The sequence below is a fragment of the Macrotis lagotis genome, chromosome 1 (genome assembly GCF_037893015.1).
Source record: "Macrotis lagotis isolate mMagLag1 chromosome 1, bilby.v1.9.chrom.fasta, whole genome shotgun sequence".
Lineage (NCBI taxonomy): Eukaryota > Metazoa > Chordata > Mammalia > Peramelemorphia > Peramelidae > Macrotis > Macrotis lagotis.
The window spans coordinates 576,733,339-576,754,500 of record NC_133658.1 but is presented as its reverse complement, the minus strand read 5'-3'; the positions used below and the strand labels follow the sequence as shown (position 1 = coordinate 576,754,500).

Below are 21,162 nucleotides of genomic sequence, written 5' to 3'. Positions count from 1 at the left end.
CCTATGGATCAGAAGTGCTTGAAATCCCCTATTTCATTAAATATCCTTTTATTTTCTCTTGAAGGATCATTCTTAGCTTTGTTGGGTGGATTATTCTTGGTTTTAATCCTAACTCCTTTGCATTCCAGAATACAATATTCTGAATCCTCTGATTCTTTAATGGAGAAGGTGTTAAATCTTGTGACTGTGGTGTCACGAAATTTGAATTTTTTCTTTCTGACAACATATTCTCTTTGACTGGGGTGCTCTGGAATTTTGTTATAATATTCCTGGGACTTTTTATTTGGAGATCATTTTCATGGCATGATAAGTGTATTCCTTCAACATTTTTTATCATGAATTTCAGGCATTCCTATAATTCTTAATGATCTCTTCTCAATTATTTTCCAGGCCACTTGTTTTTCTAATTAAATATTCCACATTTTCTCTTTTTTCATTCTTTTGATTTTATTATTTCTTTATGTCTCATGGAATCATTAGTTTCCACTTGCCCAATTCTAATTTTTAAGGAATTATTTTCTTCAGTGAACTTTTGTACCACTTTTTCCATTTGGCTAATATTGTTTTTAAAAAAATTCTTGGGGGTAGCTAGGTGGTGTGGTAGATAGAGCAATGGCCCTAGAGTCAGGAGGACTTGAGTTCAAATCCAGACTCAGACACTTAATAGTTACCTGGCTGTGTGACCTTGGGCAAGTCACTTAACCCCATTGCCTTGCAAACCTCCTGAAAAGAATTCTTATCTTCAGTGAATTGTTATATCTCTCAGGGACAGTTAGGTAGCATATTGGATGGAGCACTGTCTCTGGAGTCACTAGAACCTGAGCTCAAATCCAGTCTCAGACACTTAATAATTACCTAGCTGTGTGACTTTGGGCAAGTCACTTGATCCGATTGCCCCACAAAAACCAAAAAAGAAAAAAAATTATTATATCTCTTTTACCATTTGACCTATTCTGTTTTTTAAGATGACATTTCCTTCAGTATTTTTGTGTCTATTTTATTAAACTTTTCATAATTTTCTTGCATCACTCATTCTTTTCTCATTTTCCCCCCTCTATTTTTCTGATTTTAAAAATCTTTTTTGAACTCTTTTTGGACTCCTGAAGAATTCAGATTTTGTCTTTGAGATTTTGCTTGTAGCTATTTGACTTCCTTGTCTTTTTTCTGTGTCTGTGTCTTGATTTTCTGTATCACCATAGTAATAACCTTTGGTCAGGTTTTTGTTTTATTGCTTGCTCATTTTTCCAGTCTTTTTTTTTAGGTTTTTGCAAGGTAAATGGGGTTAAGTGGCTTGCCCAAGGCCACACAGCCAGGTAATTATTAAGTGTCTGAGACCGGATTTGAACCCAGGTACTCCTGACTCCAGGGCTGGTGCTTTATCCAATGCGCCACCTAGCCACCCCTCCAGTCTATTTAAAAAAAAATTTAACTTTATATTAAAGTAGGGCTTACTCACTTTGGGTCAAGCTTTCGAGTTTGGGGGGGGGGAGCTTACAAGTTTTTGGTTCCTCCAAGGTGATGTGATCTAAGAAGAGTGAACATTGTTCTCTTGGCTTATGCTCTGGTCTGAAAGTAACCAAAAGCACTTTTCCCTTCCCTGGAACTGTGACCAGGCTCCCTTATTCCTTGTGGCCACAAGTACTCTTGATCCTTCTGGTCCTGGAAATAAAATTCAAATCTCTCCACTCCAGTGGCCTCAAGAGTTAGTGTTGCTTTATACACTGGACAAGTCTTTTGTTCCTTGACTGTAAGAATGTCTTTCCATTATGGAACCATGACCATAGCTCTTGTTTCCCTGCTGTCACAGTTCCTAATGCTCTTTGTCCTGAGAGTGCAACCTGGGACTGCAACCTGGAACTGCATATAGGCAATACATAGGGTCCAGTACACAGAGTCAGGAAAATGTCCACTGTATTTTCCTTTTGACCAATTGTCCAACTCTTTTACTGTCTATAGGCTGAGAACTCCCCAAAGTGCTAATACTGCTAATGCAGTGGCCTCTAAGGCATATTCTTGGCTTGCTGGAACTCCAGGCCAGACCACCGCAGAGACAGATCTCTTCTGTTGACCTCTTAAATTGTCTTAGTTTGGAAAATTGTTTCACCTTGACCTTTTGTTAGTCTATTTTATTTAAAGTTATTTGGATGGGAACTTGGGAGTTTTCAATTCAAATTTGGGAGATTTCAGGTGAGTTCTTGCCTTTACTTTGCTATCATGATTTTGTCTATCAGATCTTAACTCTTTTAAATTCATTCTTATTTACAGTGTTGCTGCAATAGATTTCTATTTTGTTACTATTCAAGTTCCTCTTTTTATACTATGCAAGAGTCTCTGAAATCGAGGCTAGCTAAGTGAACAGTGGAGAGAGCACTGGTCCTAGAGTCAGGAGGACCTGAGTTCAAATTTGACCTCAGACACTTGATACTTACTAGCTGTGTTAGCTTGGGCAAGTCATTTAACCCCAATGCCTCACAAAAACCAAAAACAAAAGTCTTTGGAATCATTCTTTTTACTTTTTCATAGCCAAAATAATATTCTATCACATTCATAAACTCAATTTTTTTTCCATTCATTCCCCAGCTGCTTAAGAGACAGTCTAAGGTAACCCTCCCCTTTAGATGCTAGTTCTTTTCTTTTCTTCCCCTCTTAAAACTCCCCTTTCAGTTTCAGCTTCCTCAACATTATTCTCCCTAACAAAATCCTCCATCTCTAATTATTTCCTTATTGAATATAATATGCTTCCACATCAAAATATTTGGATGTGTATGAACCCCCTTCATCCATTTCAAATAAAAATACACTTGCCTTCCCTCTTTATTTCTTCTTCCATATTATATACTCTTCTTCTCGCATATCCTATTTATGAAAAAAAATACTTCTCATACATTTTTTCTTAAAAGAGCATTTGTTCTTTTCTCCTATCAGAATGTTATCACAATATTATCTTAAAGTATCTTTCAATTGCTCACTTAAAATTTACCTGTCTAGGATTCTCTGGGCTTTTGTGCTTGTATCCCAAAGTTTCTACTCAGCTCTAAAATTTCATTAAAAATAATTCTATGTTGGGGCAGCTAGGTGGCACAGTGGATGGAGCACTGGCCCTGGCGTCAGGAGAACCTGAGTTCAAATCCGGCCTCAGACACTTAATAATTCCCTAGCTGTGTGGCCTTGGGCAAGCCGCTTAAACCCATTTGCCTTGCAAAGACCTAAAAAAATGATTCTATGTTCTCCATTCCATTAAGCATAAAGTGACCTTTGTTTTTTAAAAAATATATATAAAATAATTCTAAACTCATGGATCATAACAAAACAGGCAGTGAACCCCATAAGATGTAGTTTGCCAAATCTACATTTAAACTTTATAATTTTCCCTAGAAGATTTTACACAACTTCCTAAGGTAAGCTATTCTTGGTTATAAGTCTTTTTAATGACATATTTCATGACATCCTTTGATTTTTAGTAGAAGTTGTCAGGATTTATGTGAATCTGACTATAGTTCCTTGGTACTTTAACTTCTTCTTTCTGAGGTAAAGTTCATAAGCTTGGTTATAATATTTACTTTGGTATGGGAGCTTTGAATTTTGTCTGTGTCATTCCTGAGATTTTTTTTACTTAGGCTTCCTATTAGGAGGTAATGGATCCATTGCTTTCTTTCACTCTCTCAAGTGAATTCCTTTTCATAAAATCTTAACACATCTAGAAAATTCTCCAGACCTAATCCCAATAAAGACATCCAGAAAAAAGTCACAGAGCAACCTTGTGCTACCTAGTTTGGCATAAAGAAATTTTTGGGCACTGGAGGGCCTAGTAGCATACTGTAAGTGGACTTCTCCAGTACCTGGGCAGGAATGCACTACGGTTAAAGCAAGAACCCATACCTGAGCAACCCCAGACTTGCACAGAATATTGTGATGGGGCTAGGTATCAACTAATAGTTTTGTCATCTACTCCCAGTGCCAGGTCCTTGATCCAGGGAAGATTGAGAAGGGATCTTGTGCAGGGCTGTGGTTCTTATGTAGGGAGATCTTGGGTGGCATTCAGAAAAAGTTAGAAGTCAGCAAACCCAGTAACAATGATGTGGCTCAGACTTCAGGTACAAGACAGATTCTTAGTTCCAATTTCTAGCCCACCTAGCAGAGGAATGACAAGGGTGGGAATCCCAGGTTAAAGAGGAGACTACAGTTTTACAAGTTGAACCAGCAAAGACTTCCAAAGCAGAGTCCAGCATCTTGGGGGCCAAGATGGTGACATAAAGTTGAGAAACTACCAGAGCTTTTCTCAAAATAATTTTAAATGAAACCTCTAAACAGACCCTAAATTGGCAGAATATGCAAAAAATCCCAGATAGAAGCAACTTTTCAGTTCAAGATATCTTACGGAAAAATCAGGAGAGGTCTATCTCATACAGGTAAAAGGGGAATACAGCTCACAGTAGGCAGGAGAGCCAGCAGGAGGCACAGCACAGCTCAGGTCCCCACTCAGCAGACTGCAAGAGATCAGCAGTGAGGTTCCCAACCTCATCTTAGAATGCAAAGTTGGAGCCCAGGAATGCCAATGCAGCAGGTGGGACTAGGTTGGGTTACCCTGACACAAGATTTTAAAAAGCAAAGAAGAGAGGAAGAAGGAAAAATGAGACAAGACATGAGAGTCATACAGGAAAATCATGAAAAATTGACTGAAGAAAACAATACATTTAAAAGTAAAATAGATCAAATGGAAGTAGAAAACAACTAATAAAAGTTATATTGACCTACTGAAAAAGGAAACACAAAACTTAACTGAAGAAAATAAAACCCTCAAAATTAGAATTGAACAAATGGAAACTAATGACTCCATGAAACACCAATATTCCATCAAACAAAATCAAAAGATGGGAAAAGTAGAAGAAAAATGTGAAGTAACTCTTAGAAAAAAATGACCGACCTGGAAAATAGATCCAGAAGAGATAATTTATGAATTATTAGTCTACTTGAAAGCTACAATTTTAAAAAGAGCCTGGACAATATATTTCAGGAAATTATCAAGGAAAACTGCCCTGATATCCTAGAATAAGAAAATAAAATAATCCTTGAAAGAATCCATTGATCACCAGAATGAGATCCCAAAATAAAAACTCCAAGGACTATTGTAGCCAAATTTCTGAATTATTAGCTAAAGAACAAAATACTGCAAGCAGCCAAGAAGACGCGATTTAAATACCAGATTCATAGTCAGAATTATGCATAGGACCTGTCAGATACAAAAAGATGGGAGGATCTGGAATATAATCTGGATTTTTAAAAATTTATTTTTATTAAAGATATTATTTGAGTTTTACAATTTTCCCCCAATCTTGCTCCCCCCCACAGAAAACACTCTGTCAGTCTTTTCTTTGTTTCCATGTTGTACCTTGATCCAAATTGGGTGTGATGAGAGAGAAATCATATCCTTAAAGAGAAGAGAAGTCTAAGAGGTAACAAGTTCAGACAATAAGATATCTTTTTTTTTTCTAAATTAAAGGGAATAGTCCTTGCACTTTGTTCAAACTCCACAGCTCCTTATCTGGATAAAGATGGTACTCTCCTTTGCAGACAGCCCAAAATTGTTCCTGATTGTTGCACTGATGGAATGAGCAAGTCCTTCAAGGTTGAACATCACTCCCATGTTGCTGTTAGGGTGTACAGTGTTTTTCTGGTTCTGCTCATCTCATTCAGCATCAGTTCATGCAAATGCCTCCAGGTTTCCCTGAAATCCCATCCCTCCTGGTTTCTAATAGAACAATAGTGTTCCATGACATACATATATCACAGTTTGCTAAGCCATTCCCCAATTGAAGGACATTTACTGGATTTCCAATTCTTTGCCACCACAAACAGGGCTGCTATAAATATTTTTGTACAAGTAATATTTTTTACCCTTTTTTATCATCTCTTCAGGGTATAGACCCAGTAGTGGTATTGCTGGGTCAAAGGGTATGCACATTTTGTTGCCCTTTAGGCATAGTTCCAAATAGCTCTCCAGAAGGGTTGGATGAATTCATAGCTCCATCAACAGTGTAATAGTGTCCCAGATTTCCCACATCCCTTCCAACAATGATCATTATCCTTTCTGGTCATGCTGGCCAATCTGAGAGGTGTGAGGTGGTACCTCAGAGAAGCTTTAATTTGCATTTCTCTAATGATTAATGATTTAGAGCATTTTTTTTCATATGGCTATGGATTACTTTGATCTCCTCATCTGTAAATTACCTTTGCATAGGATCTGGATTTTCAGTGAAATAGAGGACTCTCAGACTTAAATGATAAAAATACCATAACTGAACAGAAAATATGATTTTCAAATACAAGACTCAAGAGATGTGTAAAAAGTAGACAAAAAGAAAAGAACTGATAATCTATAAGGCTAAAATATTTATATCCCTACAGAAGAAGATAATACTTTTAACTCTAGAGAACTATATTTCTATTGACACTTTAAGGGAGGGCACTTGGAAAGAGAGTATGGGTATAAATTGACTTGACGTGATAATACTTTCAGTTCTTGAGGCATTCGTTTTTAAAGGACAGTTGAGGGGAGTGCATTTGAATAGAGGGCATAGATATGAAGTAATAATGCTGTAATGATGCTGATAACACTTATGAATTTTACTTCTGTTAGGACAGTTTAAAGGTATATTCTTAGATGTGTGGGTATAAGACCGGTATAAAACAATTAAGATATGAAAAAAGGGATTTTACTGGGAAAAGAAGGCAGAGGCATAAGAGAATAAATAGCACCTCATGAAGAGGGACAAATGACTTGTTATATTGGAGGGAAAGATGGGAGGATGTGAACACTGAGTAAATCTTACCCTCAACAGATTTGATTCAGAAGGAATAATATACATTTCCAATTGGGTTTAGAAATTTATTCTACTCTACAGGGAAGTGGAAGGGGGGGGAAGAAAAGAAAGGCTGATAAAAGGGAAGGGAAAAGGGGGGGAAATTAAAGGGGAAAGGGAGAAGAAAGGGATAGGGACTTATAGAAGGGAGAGCAGATTGAAGGAGGCAGCTGTCAGAAGCTAAACTCTGGTAAGGAGGGATAAAGTGAAAGAAGAGAGAGGAAAATACAAACAAGGGGGTGGAAGGAAATACAGAGTTATAATCATAACTGAATGTGAATGGGATGAATTCTCCCATAAAATAGAAGTGGATATGAGAGTGGATTAAAAATCAGAATCCTTCAATATGTTTTTTTATAAGAAATATATCTGAAGCAGAGACATATACACAGGGTAAAGGTAAAAGACTGGAACAGAATAAATTATGCTTCATCTCAAGTAAAAAAAGGCAGGAATAACAAACCTAATCTCAAACAAAACAAAAGCAAAATTAGATCTAATTAAAAAGGAACTATATCTTCTTAAAAGAAAATCAATTAGTAATCAATGAATCAATATTAAACATATATATATATATATATATATATATATATATGTATATATTAGGTAGCATAGCATCCAGCTTCTTAGAAGACAAGCTAAATGAGTTACAGGAAGACAAAGACAGTAAAATTATATTAGTGGGGCACTTCAACCTCCCTCTCTCAGAATTCGATAAATCTAACCACAAAATAAACAAGAAGGAAGTTAAGAAAATGAATAGAATTTTAGAATTGTTAGATATTATAGACCTCTGGGGAAAACTGAATAGGGATAGAAAGTAATATACCTTCTTGTCATGACACCTACACAAATATTGATCATGGCTTAGGGCATAAAGACCTTACAATCAAATAAAGAAACACTGAAATAGTAAATGTATCCTTTTCAGATCATGAAACTATAAAAATTATGTGTAATATAGGGCCATAGAAAGATAAATTCAAATTAATTGGAAACTAAATAATATAATTTGAAAGAATAAGTGGATCAAATTACAAATCACAGGAATAATCAACAATTTCATCTACTACAATGAAAATAATGAGACATCACAGCAAAACTTGTGGGATGCAATCAAAGCAATTATTAATTGGGCATGCAACTAAAAAGCTATAAAAAGAAAAAGAACAAATTAAAATTCTCAATTAAATACTAAATTAGAAATTCTGAAAATCAAAGGAGAAAGTAATTAACTTGAAAATAAAAAGCTATTGAACCAATCAGTAAAACTAAGAGTTTTTAAATCAATAAAATAAACCTTTGACTGATTTGATTAAAAAGACAAAAGAATGAACAAAACCAAATACCAGTATCAAAAGTGAAAAGAGTGAATTCACCACAATGAAGAAGAAATTAAAGTTGGAACTCTCTTATCTAATGGTATGCCAATAAATCTGACAGTTTAAGTGAAATGGATGAATATTTACATAAATATAAATTGTCCAAATTAACATAAAAGGAAATAAATACTTAATCCCATTTCAGAAAAGAAATTGAACAATTCATCATTGAACTCACTAAAGAAAACATCTCAGGGCCAGATGGACTTGTAGGAGAATTCTACCGAACATTTAAAGGACAATTAATTCCAGTTCTATATAAACTATTTGAAAAAAATAGGCAAAGAAGGAATTTTGTCATTCTTTTTGTGACACCAACATGGTACTAATATCTAAACAGGTCAATCCTAAACAGATAATGTAAATTATAAACCAATCTGTTTAATGAATATTGATATAAGATATTAAAATAAAAAATTAGCAAAAAGATTATAATAAGTTACCACTAGAATAATACATTAGAATCAGATGGGATTTATATCAGGTTTGCAGGGATGGTTCACTATTAGGAAAAGAATCTGCATATTTTACCATATCAATAGAAACTAATGGAAACCAGGATTATCTCAATAAATGCTGAAAAAAGCCTTTGCACCTATTCCCTTTACAAACACTAGAGAACATAGAAAAAAATGGAGTTTTTCCTTAAAAATGATTTATCTATCTAAAAGCATCAGCAAGCATCAAATGTAAGAGGGATAAGCTAGAAGGAATCCCAATAAGAACAGGGTCAAAATAAGGATGCTCATTATTACCATCATTATTTAATATTGTATTAGAAATGTTAGTTTTAGCAATAGGAAAAAGAAATTGAAGGAATTAAAATAGGCAAAAGAAAAATTGTCACTCTTTGCAGGTGATATAACGGTATACTTAGAAAATCCTAGAAAATCCACTAAAAATTGCTTAAAACAATTAACAACTTTAGCAAAGGAGCAGGATATAAAATAAACCCACATAAATCATTAGATTTCTATATCACCAACAAAGTCCAACAACAAGAGACAGAAAAAAAAGAAATTTTATTTAAGGTAACTGTAAACAACATAAAATACTTGTGAAACTACTCCCCCAAGATAAAGCCAGAAATTATATGAACACAATTACAAAATACTTTTCACACAAATAAAATCAGACCTAAACAGTAAGAAAAATGTCAATTGCTCATGGGTAGGTGAGCTAATATAATAAAAATGACAATTCTACATAAATTGTCACTTATTCAGTGTCATACCAATCGAACTAGAAAAATTATTTTACAAAGCAAGAAAAAAATAGCAACAAAATTCATCTGAGCTACAAAAGTTCAAGAATGTCAAGGGAATTAATGAGAAAAAATACAAGGAAGGTGGCCTAATGATCTATATTAAAAAACTATATTTAAAGTGATAGTCATCAAAACTTTCTATTATTAAGAAATAGAAATGCTGCTCAGTGAAATAGATTAGGTACAAAAAAAATTGTAAATGATTGTAGTCATCTACTCCTTGATAAACCCAAAGACTTGGGATAATAGTTCCTTATTTGACAAAACTGCTGGGAAAACTGATTAAGACTATGGCAGAAACTAGGCATAAATTGACACATCACACCCTATATCAAAAAAGTTACAGGATTTAGACATAAAAGGTGATACATAAGCCAATTAGGAGAACAAGGAATAGTCTATCAAATCAATGGCAAGGGAGGGAGTTAACAACCAAACAAGAGATAGAAAACATTATAAATTACAAAATGGATAATTTCAACTACATAAAGTTTTGTGCAAATAAAACCCAACCAAGATTAGAAGGAGAGCAGAAAGATGGGAAACAATTTTCAAAGCTAGTATTCCTTCCCCCTCCCAAGGCAACAGGGTTAAGTGACTTGCCCAAGGTCACACAGCTAAATAAGTATTAAGTGTCTGAGGCTGTATTTGAAATTGGGTCCTCCTGACTCCAGGCTAATGCTCTATTTACTGTATCGCCTAGGTACCCCACAACTAATGTTCCAATAAAGGATTCATTTCTAAGATCTATAGAATTGAGTTAAATTTATAAGAATACAAGTCAATCCCCAATTGAAAAATGGTCAAAGGATATGAACAGGCAGTTTTCAGAGGAAGAAATTCAATCTATCTATAGTCATATGAAAAAATGCCCTAAATTATTATTTATTGGAGAAATGTGAAACCTCAGCAACATGAGATACGACTTCATACCTACGAGACTGGCTAAAAAGAGGTAAGAAGAAAGTGACCAATGTTGGATAGGATGTGCACTGTTGGAGTTCTGAACTGATCTGATCATTCTGGAGAGTAATTTGGAACTGTGTACACCCTTTGATACAGCAATTACATTACAAGGTCTATATCACAAAGAGATCATAAAAAGGGGGGGAAGACCCACATGAATAAAAATATTTATAGCAATTCTTTGTAGTGGCAAAGAACTGGAAACTGAGGGGATTCCCTTCAACTGGAGAATGGCTAAATTAGTTATGGAATATGAGTATTGTGAAGCACTTTTGTTCTGTAAAAAATCATAAAGGGGCAGAATTCTGAAAAGCCTAGAAAGACTTGCATGAAATGATGCTGAGTGAAGTGAGCAGAACCAAGAGAGCATTGCAACAGCAACATCTGTGATGATGCAGCTCCTCTCAGCAGTCCAATGATCAAGTACAATCCTGAGAGAACTATTATAGAAATGCCATCCATATGTAAAGAAAAAAACTATGGAGTCTGAGTGCAGAGCAAAGCATACTAGGTTCACTTTTTTTTTTAGATTTTCTCAAGGCAATGGGGTTAAGTAGCTTGCGCAAGGCCACATGGCTAGGTAATTATTAAGTGTCTGAGGTCGAGTTTGAACCCAGGTACTCCTGACTCCAAGGCTGATGCTCTATTCACTGCACCACCTAGCCGCCCCATAGGTTTACTTTTTAAAACTTCTTTTATGTTCTTTCTTTCCATGGTTTCCCCTCCTTAATTCTAATTCTTCTTTCACATCATAAATAATATGACAATCTGTTAAACATGATTGTACATGTACAACGTATATCAAATTGCTTATTGCCATGGGGAGGGAGGAGGGAAGGGAAGATGGTAGAAAAATGTGGAACTCAAAAGCATGCAAAAGTTTGAATGCTGAAAACTATCTTTACATGTAATTGAAAAAATAAAAATGATAAAAAAAAGAATCACTAAAAGCTCAAAAATGTTGAAAAAAATTTTTAAATTACCTTAAGAAAGTATATTCTTGTTTAGTCACAAATCTGGATGAGAAACTTTTAAAACTCAAAGGATTGTCACAGTAAACAGACTTTGCTCTAAATCAGACCACTTTGGGGTCAATGAAAACTTTCAGTTCTTCTGCCTGTCCCTGAAACCCTGGAAATATACAATACTCAATAACCAAGAAAGTAGTAACAGGACCAGTACAGATTTTTTCCCTCTAAAAGTGCCACAGAACTTAGCCATAACAAAATTTGAAGTCAAGGAGAAGACTAGAACAATGAACAAAAGTAAAACAAAAACACTACCACAATGAACTTTTACAGTGGCAAGGACATTCAGGACAAAAATACAAAAGAAAATGACTCCCAAATATTTATAAACATTACCTCAGAGAAAAACTTGGGCACAAACTCAACTAGAATTTCTAGAAGACATGAAGTAAGAATTTTTTTTAAAGAGTTTAAATTTATTTTATGAATGGAATGAGTGTTTGAGGAAAAATCAGAAAAAAAACAAGAACTTCAGTGGAAAAATTGGAAATTAATTTTTAGTTAGAGTTTTATTTTTGCAAGACAATGGAGTTAAGTGACTTACCCAAAGTCACACATCTAGATAATTATTAAGTGTCTGAGGCCAAATTTGAATGCAGGTCTTCTTCACTACAGCATTGTTGCTCTATTCACTGTGCCAACCTAGCTGCCCTGTAATTAAAATTTTTGTCTAAGTAGCAAATCCTGAAAATTCAAATTGGCCTATTAAAAGCCATATAAACTATATAAACTACAGGACAACAAGAAATATTAAAACTAAGTGGAAGTCTAAAAACAAAAGAATAATAAAAATAATCCAAAGAATCTCCTACCAAAAAACAACTGACTTGAAAAGAATAGTTTGAGGGGAATATATGTAAACATCTTTGAACTGTCTGAAAACCTTGACAAAAGAAAAAGATTCTATTTATCACATTTAATGAAAACTTAAAAAGAAACTTTCCAAATCTCTTGGAGCCAGAGGACAAAGTGGAACTAGAAAGAATCCATCATCTATTTCTATTTCTTGAAACTCCCAAAATGACAACTCCCAGGAACAATATATCTAAACTCCCAAACTTCAGTCAAACTTCTGACTTCAAGAAGTCAGAGAATTTTAGTACTGAGAAGTCACATCAGATCACATACAATTTACTAGTCACTACTATAAAAGTGTGGAGAACTTAAAAAATCATTTTGTAGTAGACCAAAGATATGGGCTTATAGTAAAAAATTACTTACCCAGAAAGATAAGTAGAATGGTGGTGGTAGTGGCAGTAGTGGTGTTGGTGATGATATTGTAGTGAAAATGAACTTTTTTTAAAAAATGAACTTGTAATGAAGTGGCAGCTTCCCAAGCATTCCTGATCTTTGAATATTAAAAAGGTAAACATAAATGTATAATAATAAGTGAGTATAAAGAATACATTATTTACATTCAAATATAGAAAGATATGATGTGTCCTTTCTAAAATCTATCTTCATAAGATATAAAAAAGAAAGTTCAATTAGGAAAGACTTGGGATATTCTGTCTTGATCTTAAGAAAAGAATGAAAAAAGAGGGACATAGTAATTCATTGGAAGAAGGGGAAAGAAGATAAGGAAAAATTATCTCACACAATGTGGGTGAGGAAAGTATGAACAAAAACAAAAAGGAGTGGGTTGGAGAGACACAGCTGACAACTGAATCTCATTCTCATTTGAATAAATCAAAAGAAGGAAGAAAATCACATTGTTAGAAACAAATACATTTCACTTTCCAGAAAAACAGGAAGGAATAGAAAGGAGGAATTAGAGCATGAATGCAATAATAAATGGATTAGTCCTAATCAAAACAAATTCTAAGGTTGAATAAAAATATTTGAAGGTCCTTCTGATATGGCAAAGAATAAGAATCTGAGGGAGTGTCCATAATATGAGAAACTGTTAAGCAATAATATATATACATTTTTGCTGAATTCTAATCAGTATAATAGCCAACTAGATTTCCAGAGGGTTGATTAGGAAAAAAAGTTTCCCACCCATAGAGTGGTGGATTCAAAATACAGAATAAGATAATATTTTTTAATCACATAAACCAAGGTCAATTATGTGTAAATGTAATGAGTTTTATTTTTCTTGTGTTCTCAGTGAGGGGTGTTGTGGGGTAGGAGGGTAAATAGACAAATCTTGACAGATTTAAACTGTGTGTGTGTTTGTGTGTGTGTGTGTGTGTGTGTGTGTGTGTGTGTGTCTGAGTCTGGGTCTGGGTCTATGTAAATTTGAGAATTCTTATCAATACAATGACCAAATATAATTCCTGATGAAATGCTGCCTACCTCCTGATACACAGATGATAGATTTAAAGTGCAAAGTGAGGTGTTTTGTTTTGTTTAATTATGGCCAATGAAAAATTTTGTTTTGCTTGATTATATATATATATATATATATATATATATATATATATATATATGTTTGTAATGGGGGCTTTGTTTTCTTATTTTCTAAAAGGAGTTAGGGAGGGGAGAAGAAGAAAGAGAAGGTTGATTTTTGTTTGAAAATAAAACAATTTTTTTTAAATGAGATAATGGATAGATTCTATCTACACTTCACTCTCTAGTTCTAGTGATCTTGGAAAGTTTCCATTTATGATTTTTTGAAATATAATGTTTGTTTTCCTGATTTTCAGGGAGTTCGGTGTTTCTTAAATTAATTCTCCTTCACCTTGGTCTCTTTTGAAGGCCAGTTATTTTAATTCCAGTTATCTTACATTTTCTTCTATTTTTCAATCTTTTAATTTCTTTTATTGTTTCTTACTTTTCCATACAATCATTGATTTCTGTTTGGTTTATTTATTTTTTAGGAAAATTCATTTTGAATAAGTTGGTCCCATTTTAAACTAAGTTGTGAAAATAACTCAAGACAATAGCTGTAATTGAGCTATTCTCTTTCCTATTTTTTCCTCCAGAGTTTTTTTTTTTGCATTTGTTTATCCCTCACTTCATTTCTTCTTTGAGTAGTCTTTTTGGAAAATCCATTTTTTTCCTTTTGAATCTCTACTTATAGCTTTTATGGACTTATCTATACTTTGGGGATTACCTAGATTTGCAATATTTTTATTGCAATATTGAGGCATTTAGCAGATTTTTCTTTGATTTATTCATCTCTTCAACTTTGGAACTTTGTTGCAGGGTCAGATTTTTATCCCTGGATATGCTTGAGTGGGTTGATCTGTTTTCCTTGGTCATGTGGTTTCTTGCATTGACCTATACTTCTTGAGGGTTTGGAACCCTTAGATCTTTGAGGTTAAATGTGTTAATCCTTGGGAACATTTGAGAAGTCTCAAGACACAGTTTTAGGGACTTATGATCAATAAATCTGTGATATCTAAGCCTAGACTATAGCTCCCAGGGGCTTCCAATATCCCTATTCTGGGACTTCTTGATCCTCTGATTTCTCAGGAAATTCTTTTACTCTCATTACCTCTGTATATAGAGTCATATAGGCTACATTTGTCCTTGATCTGGCTCTTCAGGTTACAATGGAAGCTATTGAGTAGAATGTGGTAAGAAAATTAGTTATATTAATATAACTTAAGATACTATGATTGAAGTAAATTAGACCGAATTTTGATTCAGCAAGACATGGAATGAGAAGACCAGAACTTAATTTCTAGATTTGTCCCTAGAATGTGCTTTTTATATGCTTTTTTCTCCTCTCTGAGCCTCAATTGCCTTACCTGTAAAATTAAATTAGGGGGTAGGTGGGTATAATACATGATTTTTAAGATTCCTTATATATCTTCAATATTATATGCTTATTCCTATTATAATTTTCTTATCTAGGGGTTTCCAAAGCCATTTTAGAAGCTGCTGGACCAGCTGTGGAATTGGAATGTGTTAATTTAGGTATGTCTTCGATATTTATATTTTAACCTTAATCTAGTCAAAGTAAAAGAATTGAGTGTGTAACAGGAGGATGTGAGAGATGAACAGATCAAATGAGAAAATTTTAGAAGATGTCACTGTGACATCTTCACTTTGAATTTAAGATTGAATGACTATGAGAAAAAGTAACTACACATAATATGGTTTGAAACACTCTCATAGCTCTTATGCTCCCAAATTTATTTTTTTAACAACTTACCACAACATCTAAAATTTATCTCTTCAGGTTGACAGTAGAACTGTTAACTAGAAAAGTTTACAAAATACAATATATGCATAAAAAGGGAAACATAAAAGAGTAATCATAAGGATCTCAATAAATTTGAACTGTTTACATTCCTGTAAGAAAAGATAACCCACATTTAACTCCCAAGAACTCTATCATTATTAGGACAGTTAGAAAGAGTCTACATAGACAGAGGTCATGAATGTGAAACAATTATATTGAGATGATTTTCTAAAAAAAATGAAGAAGTGAGAAAGAAAAAGACACTGGGAGAAGGGGAAAAAGAGAAGTAGAATGGGGAAATAGTTCTCATATAAAAGAGGCATATGATGAAGAGCTTTAATGCTGGAAGGAAAAATGGAAGGGTTGGCAGGTAATGTTTAGACCTCATACTTATCAGAATTGGTTCAAGGAGAGAAACATATGCACATACACACACATACACACTCACTCACTCACTCATTTAGTTGAGTATTGAAATATATTCAACAGGAAAGTAGGGAAGTGGAAGGAGATAAGAGATATATGCAAAGAGGTGAGGGGAAACAATGAAAAGGAGGGTGTATTAAGGAAGGCAGTGTTCAGAAAAACCAAAAATTTTTGAGTAGCAGGATAAAAACCGAGAGAGAGGGATAAAGGGAAGAAGAAGGGATGGAGGGAAATACACAGTAATCTTAACTATGAATGCAAATGGGATTAACTCACCCATACAATGAAAGTGAACAGTAGAAAGGATTAGTTGTTTTCAAAAGACTCTACTGATGTAGAGTTAAAATCAAGCAGAATCTGTTATATTTTAGCTGAAGTTAAAAAAAAATAGGGATCTCAGACAAAAGCAAAAACAAAGAGACCTAATTAAGAGGAATAACTAAGGAAGCTACACTTTTGCTAAAAGCTATCATAGACAGTGAAGTAATATCAAAAACTTTTACAGAAAATTTCTCTGATAAAAGCCTCATTTCTCAAATACTATGGAAACTGAGTCAAATTTATAAAAGTAAAAAAAAATTTATAAAAGTAAGCACCATTTCCAAATGTTAAAAATAGTAAAAGGGTAAGAATAGGCAGTTTTCAGAGGAAGAAATCAAAGTTATCTATAGTCATATGAAAAAATGCTTTAAATAACTATTGATTAGAGAAATACAAATTAAAACAATTCTGAGGTACCACTTTACACCTATTAGAAATGACAAATCAAAAGGATTGAGAAAAGATAGGTACGTTAATAAACTGTTGGGGGAGTTATAAACTAGTCTAAACATCTAGAGAACAATTTAAATCTATGCCCAAAGGACCATAAAACTTTGTATATCCTTTGACCAAGTAATATCAGTGTTTGATCTGTATCCCAAAGAGATCAAAGAAAAGGAAAAGGACCTTTAAGCATCAAAATATATGTAGATAGATAGATAGATAGATAGATAGATAGATAGATAGATAGATGACAGATAGATGATAGATAGAGATAGAGATAGGTATAGACATAGACATAGACATAGACATAGGTATAGATATAGATATAGATATAGATGATATAGATATAGATATAGATATAGTTATAGTTATATAGCAACTTTTGTGGTGGCAAAGAATTGGAAATTGAGGGGATGCTCATCAATTGGAGAATAGTTGCACAAGTTGTAGCATATGATTGTGATAAAGTACTATTGTGATATAAGAAATTATGGAGTGGGGTTTCAGAAAAAAACAAACATAACATAATAAGACCTATATGAACTAATGCAAAGTGAAGTAAGAAGAACCAGATGAAGTTGTAATGATAGCTTTGAAAGATTTGACTACTCTGATCAATGTAGTAATCTAATATAATACAAAGACTTCATAATGAAAAGAAGTTTTCCATGACCCAGAGAGAAAACCAATCAACATGGTGTAAAATGAAGTATTTCTGACTTTATTTTTCATTTTGTGATTTTGCTACTATGAAAAGATTTTCCATGATTTCACATGGATCTCACAGGATATCATTTGTTTGCATTCTCAATAGGTGAGGGAAAGGTAGGAGTGAGAATTTAAAAAGAAAAAACTGAAAAATAATTTTATTAAAAAATAATCTTTTAGGGCTTTGGGAGAGTTACTTATGAGTCTACCAAAACCTTCACAGGTACTGTCATATGCATGAGACTTTCTTTAGCTTCAAAAAGAGACAATATAACAATGGTAGGAGATGGAGTGAAGTATATCATCTTCAAATGCTTGTAGGTTTGCTAATTGGAAATGCGACAAGACATTCTATGAAGATCTAGAGGGCAAAACTTAAATTACAAGGAAGTAATTTTCAGCCTGGTTTAAAGAAGATCTTAATATTATAGTTGACTACAAATGGAATGGACTTGCTATCACTGGAGGTATTACATAAAAGTGAATAATTATTTGTCAGTGATGTTTTAAGAGGAGTTCATGAATGGGAGACAGTTGTACTCAGATGATTCATAAAGCCCTTTATTCTTTGAGAGAATAAAAAATATAAACAGAAAATATCAGTAAGAATTGTGTCCCTTAGGTCTTTTTTTCCATTGTCTATATACAATATTTTATATTCTTAATAACTATGGATTTAAATAGTTATTTTATATCTTTTACTTCTCTTCTTCATTTCTCTAGCTGCCAAGCCTCATGGCAATTTTATAATTACACAAGGGGGGAATCTGAAGTGCCAAAAAATAATTCATGTACTTGGTCACAAAGATGTTAAAGAAACAGTTTCCAGTGTCCTACAAGAATGTGAAAAAATGAAGGTGAAGTCTGTTTCTCTCCCACTCATTGGAACAGGTCTGTAGCTTCTGGGCAGTTAGTTTCTAAATTATCAGTTTCTCTTAACCTCTGTATTCACTAATAAATTAAGAATAAAATTTGGTAGGTCAAATAACTATGAAGTTAGTCTCAATCTTGATAATCTTTTTTAACTCCAAGCAACATTGCCTTTGTGAGAATTAATTGTTCTCACTGAATACTCACTGAATGGTTCTCATGGCTCAAGCCAGGGATAAATGAGATGAAAGAGAAAATCAAGACCAGACTGATAAAGAGAAAGAAAGGGCCACAGGAGAATAGAGAGAAAAATAAATGGAAGAAAAAAATTGATTCATTGCTCAATTTCTTACAGTGTTCCTCTTCCTTCTCTCTTTCCTTCAGGGTTAATACTTCACTTCTCTATTTCCTCAGAGATTATTTGTACCTACCTCACAGAGTTGTTGGGGGTATAAAATGAGATATTATTTACAAAGCCCTTGGCAAATCTCAAAGTGCTAGGTATTATCTCCATTTTCTAGATGAGGAAAGTAAGCTGGAGCAAGGTTCATGACTTGTCTAGGGTCATACAACTATTAAATTTCTGAGGCAGAATTTGAACTTAGGTCTTTCTAATTTCAAGTCCAGCACCTTATGTACCATGCCACCTACCCGCTTATTAACTCCATTTTAAGTTCTAGCTCCTGCCTAAAAGTTACAACATCAAAGAATAAACTATTTCAGAAATGGAATTATCAGATTTTTAGAGTTGAAAGGGACCTTAGGTAGTATAATTTTTTTAGGCTACCCCCTTCTTTTTCAGATGAAGAAACTGAAGTGTGGAAAAGTTAAGTGACTTGCCAAGATCAATGCTGTGAGTTAGTACAAAGATACAATTAGAACCCACTTTTTAGAACTCTTTTCACTTCCTTTCCCTACAAATTGGGATCATTTTCCATTTCCATTTTATGACTAATGGCATCATTACCTTTATTTCTCCCAAATCTTACAATCCTCAAACATAGACTGTGATCTCTCCTTCATGCCACCCCAACTTTTTTCCAGATAAATTATGTTCCTTGATTACTCTTTTTTGTTTATCAAATAGTATTTTTTTCTAATTACATGGAAAGACAATTTTAAACATTCACTTAAAAATTTAATTTCCAAGTTTTTCCTCCCTCCCCCAAGATAGTAAATAATTTGTGCAATCATGTAAAATATTTTCATATTAGTCAAGTTCTGAAAGAAGTTTGTTGATTATTTTTACTGTGATTTTTCCTTAATGATATCTTTCAAACTCAGTTCTTCCTTTTCATTACCACCATGAAGAACACCCTAGGCAAGATCATTATCATTTTATACTTTATTACTACAGTAATCTACTGGCTGTTAAACCTCTTTGCCTTGGCTCTACCTTGTACACACACACACACACACACACACACACACACACACACACACAGTTGCATTATTAATTTGTACTTACTCTTTTGGGGGGCGTTGCAAGGCAATGGGGTTGAGTGACTTGCAGAAGGTCTGATGACTAGATAATTATTAAGTATCTGAAGTCACATTTGAACTCAGGTCCTCCTGACTCTAGGGCTGGTGCTCTATCCACTGTGCCACCCAGATGTCCTGCTTTAAAAATGTTCAACTTTTTTGACCCAACAGGTATTGCCCAACAACCTCCCCTAAAATATCCTTTCTTTTTATTTTTAGGTTTGTTTTTTTTTTAGTTTTTGCAAGGCAATGGGGTTAAGTGGCTTGCCCAAGGCCACACAGCTAGGTAATTATTAAGTATTTGATGCTGTATTTGAACTCAGTTATTCCTGACTCCAGGGCCAGTGCTGTATCCACTGTGCCACCTAGCTGCCCCCAAAATATCCTTTCTTAACATATTTCATATTTATGTCATAATTTAATTCTTCATTCTGAGTTTGGAGTCATGAACTTGTATTAAAATTCTAACTCATGGTTGTCTTAGTCAAGTCACTTCTTTCAGGTTTTTCATCTTTAGAATGAGAGGGTTGGACTAGATGATATCTTTCAGCTTTGAATTCCAAGATGTAAAGATGTTGCTGCTAACCCACTTTTCACTGGTGTTGATTTGGAGAGTGGTGATGGATTTACTCCATTGCATCCTCAGTCTTTTGTCTGATTATCCTGTAGAAAATTTTGATACTACTAGTCAGAATTAAGCATGCAGGCTAGAGTTATCAGCTAGAACAATGGTAAGGATTATATCCACTTTGTTATAAGCTCTGTGGGAAAAGATATCTTTTTTCCAAATCTTCTTTATTATTTAGAAATATATAAAATAGTCTAGACAGCTGGATGACCTTTTAATAACTCAAAGGGATGTTATATTCTTCCATTTCCAAAGAAAATGAAGAGTTTAAATCTGTATTGCAATCTTCTTTTTATGTAAGTGCCCTTAAAAGTTTGAGGATAAAATCAGTTATGTACCATAAAAAAAACCTACCAGGACAAAATAAAAATAGGGACCTGTACTCCCTGGATAAGGGAGTTCAAACTCTTAATCATTCAGATTAATGGATCCAATGCTCTGGGGACTACAGGTTTCCTGCCAGGAGGCTACTGTCTCACAGCACCTAGATAGAGAAATCTGTGTGTGTGTGTGTGTGTGTGTGTGTGTGTGTGTGTGTATGTGTGTGTGTGTGAGAGAGAGGGGGGGGTGGGGAGGCTTAGCGTGATTTTGTGGATAGAAAGATGAATCTGGATCACAAAGACCTGGGTTCAAATCCCATACAAG

The 21,162-nt window shown here is 34.0% G+C and overlaps 1 protein-coding gene across 2 annotated transcripts in view; it reads left to right on the top strand.

Moving 5' to 3' along the window:
* Nucleotides 1–21,162, top strand: part of LOC141507209 (protein mono-ADP-ribosyltransferase PARP14-like) — a 93,510-nt gene that overhangs the window by 65,385 nt on the left and 6,963 nt on the right. For both annotated transcript variants that reach the window (XM_074214656.1, XM_074214657.1), the window contains exons 11-12: nucleotides 15,308–15,370; nucleotides 18,261–18,428. In XM_074214656.1, coding sequence (XP_074070757.1) covers nucleotides 15,308–15,370; nucleotides 18,261–18,428 — 231 coding nt within the window. The remainder of the gene's footprint in view (nucleotides 1–15,307; nucleotides 15,371–18,260; nucleotides 18,429–21,162) is intronic.